Below are 11,254 nucleotides of genomic sequence, written 5' to 3' on the forward strand. Positions count from 1 at the left end.
GGGGCGGAGCGTAAGAGCACGGGCCGTTATCATTGGCCACTATGCGAGTGAGAGAGAAAAAAAGAGGGTTTCATTGGACAGGGCATTAATAGCTAGGTAAGCGTGGAGCTGTTTAATAGTGGCGAAGGTAACAGTCGTGGAAGAGACATGACGGTGTCTCAAGCAAAGCCTCCTCCGGGAGAGGCACAACGGGTAAGCAGACGTTCGGCAAGATGAATGGTGGATGGTTTAGTAGCCGAGGTTGCTTTAAATCGATTTGGTGTTTTTCCATGCTTCTTCTTGCGCGGTTTCCTCTGGCTGCGATAGCCACACCCTTGGAGACCAACTGTGTGTACTGCGTCCTAGCTGATGCCATTAGAGGAAACCCGCGGGGGCTGGAAAAATGACATGTTGCACCAACTGTAACATTGGATCTAGCTAATGCAAGAGTTGTTGTTATTAATGATCATTGCACAGTCAGCCAGATGTTCAATCTGGGTTTGGCATTTTTGTCTACCTATCGAGTCCTTACCAGGGACTTGGGATGATGATGGTAAAGATAACAGCAGCAACAACAATAATATAATTAACAACAAAACAATGGCAGAAGGTGACTTCACTTGGAACAGCTTTCATCCTGCAAGGATACCTGTAACACGATCAAACATCCAGATCTTGATGTTTGCAGATATCTTCGTAGGATGGAAGCTGTTCCAAGTGAAGTCACCTGCCATAGTTTTGTTGTTATTGTTATATTATTAACCCTAGCTGAATTTAGGGTATTATTCTGAAGTACAGGTAGTCCTCGGCTTATAAGAGTCCTTTTAGTGACCGAAGTTACAACAGCACTGAAAAAAGTGCCTTATGTCCATTTTTCACACTTATGACCATTACAGCATTCCCATGGACACATAATCAAAATTCAGATGCTTGGCAACTGACTCATATTTGCATTGTCCTGGGGTCATGCGATCACCTTTTGTGACTTTCTCACAAGCAAAGTCAAAGGGGAAGCCAGATTTACTTAACCTTGTTACTAACTTAACAACTGCAGTGATTCACTTAGCATCTGTGGCAAGAAAGGTTGTAAAATGGGGCAAAACTCACTTAACAAATGTCTCACTTAGCAACAGAAATTTTGAGCTCAATTGTGGTCGTAAGTCAAGGACTACCTGTATGCGTATATAGAAGTGGCAGCATTAAAGAGAATGTAAAATCAAAGCAGATTACCTTGCAGGAAAATAGTAATTAATCAAATAAATTCCTAGTTGAGCCATTTGAATACAAACATCATTTCTGAAGTTCCTCCTCTGTTTTATATTTTGGTTTTACTGTTTTGTTTTGCTTTGCTTAGGTATTTCCGATTAAAGTGGAGTCAGAATCAGAAGTGGAATTAAGTAGTAACATCACTGGAAATGAGCTACTGGATTTCCTTAGGCCACAGCAAGACCAGATTTATGATCAATTTTATGATTCACTTCAGGATCTCAAAAGGAAAAACAGGCAGAGTTTGTTAGAATTAGGACTCTTATATCAAGAAAAACTGAAAAATGCTCATCACTCACCCAGAAAAGACAAAGAACTAGAAGATTTTTTCCAGGACAATGGAAGACTAATACTGCCAATAAAATTCCAGAATGATCTGAGGTAAAATGAGTAGGTTTTTTATTTCATGGGATTAACTAATTATAGAATAGAATAACAGTGCTGGAAGGGAGCTTGGAGGTCTTCTAGTCCAACCCCCTGCTCAGGCAGGAAACCTTATACCATTTCAGACAAATGGTTGTCCAATCTCTTCTAATTATACTACCCTAGACAACCTGTGATTCATTGGGTTGTCGTTTCAGAGATAAAAATTCCAGAGATGATGATTGGTTTTTTTTAAATAATTTTTTAATTAAGGATTATTTGAGCAACTACAAAATAAAGCGATACATTAAATAAAAATATTAAAAAGTGCATAAAGGTAAAAAAGATAACAGCAAAAGAAAGAAAGAAAACTCCCTTCATCCCCAACAAATATAATCAATATTAAGAATTTATTAGTTTATTTCTTAATATAAAACCAAACAGCTGTTTATAATCTTGCCCAAAATACCTCCAAAATTTTATCTCAAAAACCTCATCCCTTCCTGTGAAACAGCAAAAGTCCCCTAGGGGTTATCGGAAATGACAACATTAAGTATTACAAACTGTGTCTATTATATCTAGTCTGAAACCATCCTTCCATTTTAAACATTCCATCTCTATTAATTCTCTTCAAATAATCAAAATTCAGTCATGCTCAAAAAAATTGATTTATAATTAATTAAACATTACCCCAAATAACCATTGTCATCCAATCCTAGTCAAGAAGTGATTAAAATCCTCCCAAATAACTTTTAGCTTTCTCAAATAACTTCTTTATTGAGTAGTTCATTATTTTAACCTTGGTAGAATGGATTGCTTTTATATTCTTTCTTCTTTCTACAATATTTAAAATCCTCATAAAAAAAGTTCTAGCATCTACCTATCGGGATTTAGTGGAAGCCATGAAGTAACAGTATTAGGTAGGCATATTGAGGTACATCTATGATTATACAGTATAATATTGCATTTTGGATTAGATTAGTTGCAGATGCTGAGTGATCTTCAAGAGCATCGCCATGTAGAATGCATTTCAGGACTCAATCTGGGAAGATTAAGTGACTGTAAACAGGGTCTCTTTGTCTAGAAACTATAAAATTGCATACAAGACAATGTTATGCAAAAGTCTTGGCCCTCTGCTCCTCAAGTAGGAATCATGAGTCCCAGAGATGCCTGACAAGCTCTAATTGGATAAATGAAACCTTATCCAGAGTTAATGTTGGAAAATTGCTTGACCCAGATCCTAGGGGGCAGAAAACCTACAGGTAAATTGAGTTTAAACCTGTTCTTCATCATCCAGACCTCCTCAGCTGCCAGAAACTGGAAAAGCACCAAGACATCATCAATTGGTCTACCAAAACCAGATATGCACAACTAATTTTGTCACAATTCGGATGATAGTGGTCCCGTGCTAACAGATTATATTATCAGCAATTTCAAATAGGTGTTGATAGAAAATAGAGAGAGCTATGAAGCCACCCACAAAGCAGAGATTGAAGGCTAGTTGTCTGATCACACACACACCATCAATACCCAATTAAACCTACCATGCAGAAGGGAGAAGAACCATTATAACACCATGCTCCCTGTTCTTAATCCCCTGAAGATACCACAATCAATAGTGAGGAGAAAAAAAGGAACACCTTTCTCCTCTCCAAGCCTGTCACAGGTCTACAAAAACATATCTAGCTGTCTCAGTGATATATCCCAGTCTGACAACAGAGGCCCTGCCTTGGAAGTTATAATCCAACCATTATTGTGTATTTTGGGGCATCCATAGAAGCAAGGGAGAATGGGCCTACTGCTTTTCATTCACTACTGTTTACCACTATTCTTTGTGATTCGATCTTTTTTGGTTAGGTTATGGTTTCTCTTGATCAGGTTATTTAGTTTCTATATTGGGTTGAATTTACTGGGATGTAGGTTTCTTTGTCTTCCAGTAATTCTTTGTCTTTTGAGGGAATATTTTGTATCGTAGTTTATAAATAAAGAATATTTAATAAAATCATGCACAATCTTGAAAATGTTAATTATACCTAGCTTATTTCATTTATGTAATGTATAATTTATTTGTTTCTCTCTTAACGTTTTTTAATTTTATTCTTAGGTGTGGTGATATAAAAAGTTGGAACTCTTTCTCTGATATCACTTCAGATAGCTCAAAAGATGAGAAAAATCATTACTCATTTCTTCAGCCTTGTTCAAAACCAAAGAGCGCCTCAGCTCTTGGGATTTCCTCTCTCACAATTCCTCAGCCCTTCAAAATGACCCTTCGAGAAACTCATCAAAAATCTCAGTTTCTAACATCACAGGCATTGCTTGAAAAAGAGTCAACTGCATACAAAAGGCAATTGCAAGAGGCTGCAGAATGCCAAAAACAATTTAGAGCACAACCAGTGCCTGCTCATATCTATCTGCCACTCTACCAGGAAATAATGGAAAAGAATGAAATCCGTAGACAAGTAGAAACTCAAAAAAGAAAGGAGCTGCTAGTTTCAATGCAAAAACCCTTCAGCTTTCAGATAAAAGAAGAGAAGAGAAAAGAGGCCACCAGACAGCAGTTTCTGAACATTTTAACCCCAGCTAAGAAAATAGTACCAAAGTTCAGGAAGAATGTCCCCAAGTCCACATATGAGCAAATGCTTGGGGATAAACTCGAAGGTAAAGATTATATCATTCACTTTTGACTTACCTAACATAGTAATGGTTATTAATATTTCCTTGATTTGTGAAATGGAAATAATTGCCACAAAAATCTGATTTTGAACTTTTGTCTCTTTTATACAATCACAAGACAAAGACTTGTCCAATGTAAAAGCAATTAAATTAATCAAATATATTTATTCAGCAACACAATATATGCAATACAAATTGGTTATATATTTCGCACAGGAACTTTCTATTATACACCTTTAATATTTTGAATTTGGGTTTTTAGTTTACCCAGAGGGAAAAAAAATTGATTGCCAAGAATCAACACTGATTTGATGACACATAATCGCTTTAAGTTGAAGATTTGTGTTCTGTTGTCATTTAAAAGCCTCATTATACCTTTTACATTAGCTTTCTCTATCAGAAGCTTCTCTAAAATTCCTAGCCAGTGGCTTATGCTGCTTGACAAAGTTTCCAAAGTACAAAACAAATATATTGAGAAGGATGTTGTACTTTGGCATTTTCCATTGTATATTTTTATGTAAATTGTCATAGGATGAATGTTCATTATTTTTTTTCTTTTAATCCCTAGAAGCTGAACTCTTAAGAAAAATCCGTATTCACTTGAGAGCCAAGGAATTATTGGAAAAGTCCGGGGCCCCCATTGAGCTTGACAATAAGCAAAGGGATAAAAAATCCCAAATTGCCTCCAAAAATAGGGAGCAAAAGTTGAGTTTTCTGCAAGGCAACTTTAGTTTTAAGCCAAGAATTAATACTTCAGTGCCTGATTTTGAAGAACTTTACTGGGCATTTCAGAGAAAAGTAGTAAGCAAGCAAGAAATTAAAGAAGCAACTCGTAATAAACCATTCAGACTGAGAACAGCAAATCTCAGTTGCAGACATAAAATGTGTGACAAGATGATGGTAAAGGATTTGCTTTAACTTCTTTGTATTTCTACATGTGCAAATATATCCGCAACATAAACAATTATTTTCTATCACTCAAAACAGAAAGTTTTAGATTAAGCATAAATCTATTGGGGAATATAATAAGAACAGCCATAACAATATCAGTTTATATTTGAGGTCCAATGCTAATGAAATTTCAAATAGAAAAAGATCCCTCTAAACATTTTGGACTGGTGGACACATATGGACACTGTGTTGTGCACGTTTTTGCAATATGTCTTCTGTAGGGCTTCCTGATTCACAAAATGGCTGCCATAGCGGGCATAGCACCGATTTAATTGAATGTTCCTTTGTGTAAGCAGATAGGCAGATTTCCAATGTGGAATGGTTAGTCTGGGGGATGCTAAAAGATATGCTGGCATGTTGATGTTTCCATATGTCACACTGGAACTCTACATAGAAATATTTGTATGATTGGGGGAACTGAATTGAAAAGAAGAGGCTATACTTCCACTATAGGCAGAACAATCTGTACTTTGAAGGAGAATCCTGTCTTGCCAGCTGACATTATCGGTTGTCAAAAGTTTTGATAGTTGAACAATGTTTATTATATAGCTTTGAGCCAGAGTACCTTGAGACCTGAAGGTGTGGCTGAGAAACATGATGGCCTGAATGCTAAGGCTATTTGTCCTCTAGGATATGTCTTGTTCGTAGCTTTTTGTGGCGAAGCACTGCCAACAAAACAGCCATAGCGTTTCCTTAGCATGATCTGCAAGGAACTCCCAAGACAAACACTTCTCTCCACCGGACGATTGCAGAATCTTATGGCTTCAGAAATGCCTCGCTGGAGAGTCTAACATTGTATCTGAATTCATTTTGGATTAAGCCCATTGGGTTTATAAATATTGTTATCGATACAGGTAGTCCTCAACTTATGACGACAATTGATCCCAAAGTGTATGTTGTAAAATGAGAAATTTGTGGAATGAGTTTTGTCCCATTTTACAACTTTTCTCCCCACATTTGTTAAGTGACTCTCTGTAGTAGTAGCACAGTTGTTAAGTGAATCTGGTTTCCCCATTGACTTTGCTTGACAGGAGGTCGCAAAAGGGAACCATCATAAGTGTGAGTCAGTTGTCAAGCATCTGAATGTAAATCACATGACCATGGGGATGCTGCAATGGTCCTAAGTGTGAAAAGCTGTCATAAGTCACTTTTTTCAGTGCTGTTGTAAAGTCGAGGACTATCTGTATTTTGTATTTGTTTTTTTACTTTCATTTTTGGCCTATGGGACACAGTTTGTGAATTATTAAAAGGATTTAAAATAAATTATTAAGCTAAAAGCCAGCACATAATTATCAAGGCTTCCAAGCTGTAGGACGAAAAGATGACTAGCCAGCATATTTTGCATACAACTTTTTCTCTTTGAAACTTGGGTAAAAAGCATTTGATGAATATTTTCTGTGTGGTAATGATGGTATATTTTGGAATTTTGCAGGATGTATCAATGCATATATTAACAGCATATATTAACAAGGCTTTTGCAAGTTAGTAAAATGTTACATACTCACACGGTGGACCCACATATGAAAGAATCTTTACACTTAAAATTTTGCTTGCCACATAATTTTTTTTTAAAGAAAACTAGCCAAAAGTATTTTTGCTTTCAGGATTTTCAGCAACCTTCTACAACACCAATACAAAGAAGTCGGTCTTTTAATTGTCTTTCATCCCTTTCTCCCAATACACTTCCAATATATATTACAGATGCAGTGAGAAAGAGGGCAGGTGCTATTAAGTAAGTAATAACATTTTTATAAATACTGTTGAATACATATATGTATAGTAATATTTTAGAAATATTTTTTCATAAAATGGCACCTTTCTTAGCTTTAGCATAGCTTGCTTGGAATTGGAGAAAATAAGATAAAGCAATTTGAATGCTGCCCCAAGTTGAAATGCTATGGATTACACTGACTTCTTTCCCCTTGTTTCCTTAGTTCTGATTTAAATCAACATCTGATGGAGATTATCTTTAAAAATATATTCTGTATTACATAAAAAAGGCTAAGAATTAAAGAATGGTATCAAACACATTACAGGGAGGCTTAAAAAGTTTTTTTAAAGGTTCAACTATAAGAAATTAACAGATTTTACTTCATTCTTTGTTTTTGTATACTTGTGATTTCATTTGGAAATAAGTAAAGGTAGTGCTTGATTTACCACCACAATTGGGATATTTCTGCTTGTAAACCATTACACATATAAGTTGAGGCACCCATTTGACTGTACCGTATTTTACAATATTTTTTGCAGAGGGCATTAAGCAAATTGTCATAATTGTTAAGCAAATCCAAAGCCATTAGGTGAATGCAGTGGTCATGTGCGCACCTGTTTGGAATGGGCAGTTTTTTCTGGAGGCCGGTAAAAAATATCTTGTGAATTATGGTCAAGTGATCACAAGACCTACAACTAGTCATAAATGCAAGACAATTGCCAAGTACCCAAAATGCAGTCATGTGATAAGGGGGTACATGTATGTGGGATGCAACATTTATGATTTGAGTCTAAGCCTGTTTTAATTTTGAACAGTTGTTAAGTGACTGGTCATAAGTCAAGGGCTATTTATATGTTCCATTGGCCACATCTATATTTATAGACTCCTGCAAGAAAATAAGAAATACAAGGAGAATGAAGGAGCTCGCTGGGCAGAGCTACAAAGAAAAAAATGTCAAGCAATATATAAATCAGTGACTTGTCGAGCAAAAGCTATGGATCCACATAAAAGTTTGGAAGAGACACACAAAGAAAAACTGAAGCAAAACTGGTCAGTTTTGTACATTTACCAAGTAATACTGAGAGCAAAATGTTTAAATATAGATTATTTAGTACTGTTTGTGTGTTTATATGTCTGTACACATGTGTTTATTTAGATGGATTGGCTTTCAATTGTGCCCAAAATGTCACAATCACACAATAATTATTATGCTTTGTTTACTTGTATTTACAGACTGCTTTTGCACAATTCCCAATTCCAAAATTTCATGCAAACAAATAAACTAAAATTACACTGTATTAGAACAAGATTAATTTACAAGATTAGTCTGAAAAGATACATTAACTCATTGACAAATAAAGACCAATTTTATTTTTGAAAGCAAAGTATCCTCTGTTCTGGGAATTATGCAGAACAAAGATTTTTTTCCGTATATGAACAATAATATAATTTCAGGCAGTAAATTTAATTCTTGTTTCAGGCAAAATGGCCAAAAAAGGACAAGAGAGTATAAGAAAGAACTAGAAGAGATGAAGATGCGCGTGAAGAACAGACCTTACCTATTTGAACAAGTCACAACAGTAAATATTTTGCAATTGAGGAATTTTTAAAAATTACCTCAAACCTATTATTTAAAATATATTTTCTATATGTTCGACTGTCTTATTTTCGAGTTTACCTAAGTATTTTCTTTTTAATTACTATTAATTTACTTGTGAAAGAGAAAAGTGTTTCTAAGATCTCTTTTTATTCCAAAGCATAATGCCTGTCAAGGAGCACAGAAGCTTTTTAAAGACACCTTGCAGCAATTTGGATTAAATGAAGAGTTTGTGAAAAAGAAGGGGAGGGAAGCCACTAACACAGTAGAAAAGCAACAGGAGTTTGAATTGAAAAGGTATGAAAGGAAACAATATGTCTGTACTAAAAAAAAATATGTAATGAGGTTGATGCCACCAAAAGGCTAATGATTGTAGTGAAACCATGATTCAGAGACCCACATGCAGCTTCAGTAGATGTCAACATGCACTAGCACAGTGGTGGGCAACCTTTTTTTTCAACTGAGCCAAATCTCGCCAAAACCACGATATAAAATTTATTTTGAGAGCCACATTTTTAAAACCGAAAATACATAGGATGGTACACTGTTTTTAGTTTCAATAAACTCTGGCATTTGAAGCACGCAAGTCTTAAAGCTGTCAAGTTACAAGATCCTTGCATCCCTAACCCTTTAGGAAAAAAACCCCAAGGGGTCTTCAAACCTGACAGCTTTAAGACTTGTGGACTTCAACTCCCAGAATTCCTCCTCCAGTCATGTTGGCTCAGAAACTCTGGCATTGAAGCATGCAAGTCTTAAAGCTGTCAAGTTGCACGCGGCGTGATCGGCTAATTTGCTACTGCCCGCCCGGCTCCCCGGTTAGATTTTTGCTGGGAGGGGGCGGGGGGAAGCTCCTTAGCCTCTGTTTCTTTTTCTGCCTCCTCGCTTCTCGTCCCCGCCCGACTTCAGGATCCTCTCTAATCATTGTGGGTCGAAAAGAAAAAAGGGAAAGGGGCGCTTGTTTTGAAGTGCCCGAGAGGAGGGAGGGGAGCGGGCACCCGGCACACAGAAGAGCCGCATTAAAATGTGTAAAGAGCCGCATGTGGCTCGCGAGCCGCGGCTTGCCGACCACTGCACTAGCATTATATTTCTGGCTGTGGTTTATGGAACTAGATATTCCATACATCTTTCAAGGTATATTCAACCTTCTTATCTCTTCAACAGGTCTGCAAAATTGGTAGGCTACACTGGCATAATCATTTACCTTTCTATTATTGCAAATAGATACGGAAATAGGGAGAACAAGAGAATCTAGATGGCAACTCTCTCCCTGTCCTGCCAGCAACAAAACAATAAATTTCATAAACTAGCAATTCCTCCAGAACTGCCCCTTAAGCACTTGATATAATTTTCTTCTCTATCATGAACCTCTCTGACTTTAGGTAAAATGAGAGAGTGACTAACTCAGAGACTATTGAAAGGATAAGATGGGAAAACTATATGCTTCCCTGACTTCTTAGAAAGGATTCATAGGTGCTAATTTTGCCACTATGATGACCATTTTAGTACTTTTAATGAACAATAATGTAATGAATGCTTTTAATCAACAGAAATCACAAATTCCAGAGCGGTACTGAGGCTGACATCATAAAACAGCTATCCGAAGAGGGTCTAAAAAGATTGGAATTAAAGTAGAAACAACTAATAAGTCTCCATTTGCTTTGAGCATATTTTCTTTCGAGGACTAGATTTTTGCAGAACTGAAGCTAAATTGTATATTTTGTATATTATATATATAATATTATATAATTATATTAGAGCATGTGATTTTGAAGTATTCTAGTTAGCAATATGACTTGAGGCAGTTTTAAATTTGGCTAATGCTAGATTTTGAGATCTTGCTTAAAGGAAGATTGCCAAGAGGGTGAAAGGAGTTGTATTATCAGTCATCCCAATCAGTTTGAACCAGAGAACACATTTAAAAGTTAAAGACACATTTAAAATTACTACCATTGATAAGTAAGGCTAATCACAAAATGCTCATTTCCCACAAGCCAACTGATGCCTAACAACCTAAGTAACAATGAATCCCAACAGTAATCTCTAACATGCAGACAACTGGGAAAAGTGAGCCTTCCAGAAAACATGACCTTATCTCTTCTAGCTCTTTTCTTGTTTATGATTTAAAAACCTTTTTCAAAAACTTGGCATAGACCTTTTAGATAAGTTCCAAAAAATAACCAAAATTTTCTAGAATCGCAATGAGTTCACCTGTTTTCAACCAAAAGACCTAGATGGAATCTAAAATTTGCAGTTAATTTAAGGTGAAGACAAAATTGCTTAATGTAGATTCAAAGGCTTTAGTATCAAGACAGAAAATTTAAATGTAGTCTTTTTCAAAGTACAGCCTTACACACTTGGGCTTTTGCCAAGAACACTTCGCTAAATAATTGTACTGCATCCCATTTTCCCCCTCTCAAGTATGTTCTTGAGGCACACCAAGTCTTTATTAATTGGACAAGAACTTAGGGACCACTGAGTGCTTCTCTTAAATGCAATTTCTTTTTGAGTCAGTGTACTCATTTCAAATTAATTTTAATGTTCCATTAGTGTGTTTGTTAGGGAGTAGGTATCCTAAATCATTTCCTCTTCCTAGAATTCAGCTCTGAACTGGGCTCTCTTGCCTCACTTCCCCCCACTTTGAATGTGTGCCCTTCTTCCTGGAAACCTGCTGTTAATGTAATCTGTCACAGTTTGTGTTTTAAACTGCTTATAAA

The 11,254-nt window shown here is 36.2% G+C and overlaps 2 protein-coding genes across 4 annotated transcripts in view; one reads left to right on the forward strand and one right to left on the reverse strand.

The window, feature by feature from the left end:
- Positions 1-11,254, reverse strand: part of MIA2 (MIA SH3 domain ER export factor 2) — a 141,918-nt gene that overhangs the window by 37,197 nt on the left and 93,467 nt on the right. The window lies entirely within an intron of this gene.
- Positions 57-11,233, forward strand: FAM161B (FAM161 centrosomal protein B). Its single transcript, XM_081939736.1, has 9 exons — positions 57-192; positions 1,334-1,626; positions 3,713-4,266; positions 4,850-5,181; positions 6,837-6,964; positions 7,826-7,993; positions 8,424-8,523; positions 8,701-8,837; positions 10,088-11,233. The coding sequence occupies exons 1-9, from the start codon at positions 148-150 to the stop codon at positions 10,170-10,172; spliced, it is 1,842 nt and encodes a 613-aa protein (XP_081795862.1). The 5' UTR covers positions 57-147; the 3' UTR covers positions 10,173-11,233.

Source organism: Natrix helvetica (assembly GCF_964273705.1).
Source record: "Natrix helvetica genome assembly, chromosome: 1".
Taxonomy (NCBI): Eukaryota; Metazoa; Chordata; class Lepidosauria; order Squamata; family Natricidae; genus Natrix; species Natrix helvetica.

Excerpts from the sequence above, each read along its gene's own strand:
- FAM161B (XM_081939736.1), top strand. The coding sequence starts at position 148 with ATGACGGTGTCTCAAGCAAAGCCTCCTCCGGGAGAGGCACAACGG. Across the intron at positions 193-1,333 it reads CTCCGGGAGAGGCACAACGG|GTATTTCCGATTAAAGTGGA; the intron begins GTAAGCAGACGT and ends TGCTTTGCTTAG. Across the intron at positions 1,627-3,712 it reads AAATTCCAGAATGATCTGAG|GTGTGGTGATATAAAAAGTT; the intron begins GTAAAATGAGTA and ends TTTTATTCTTAG.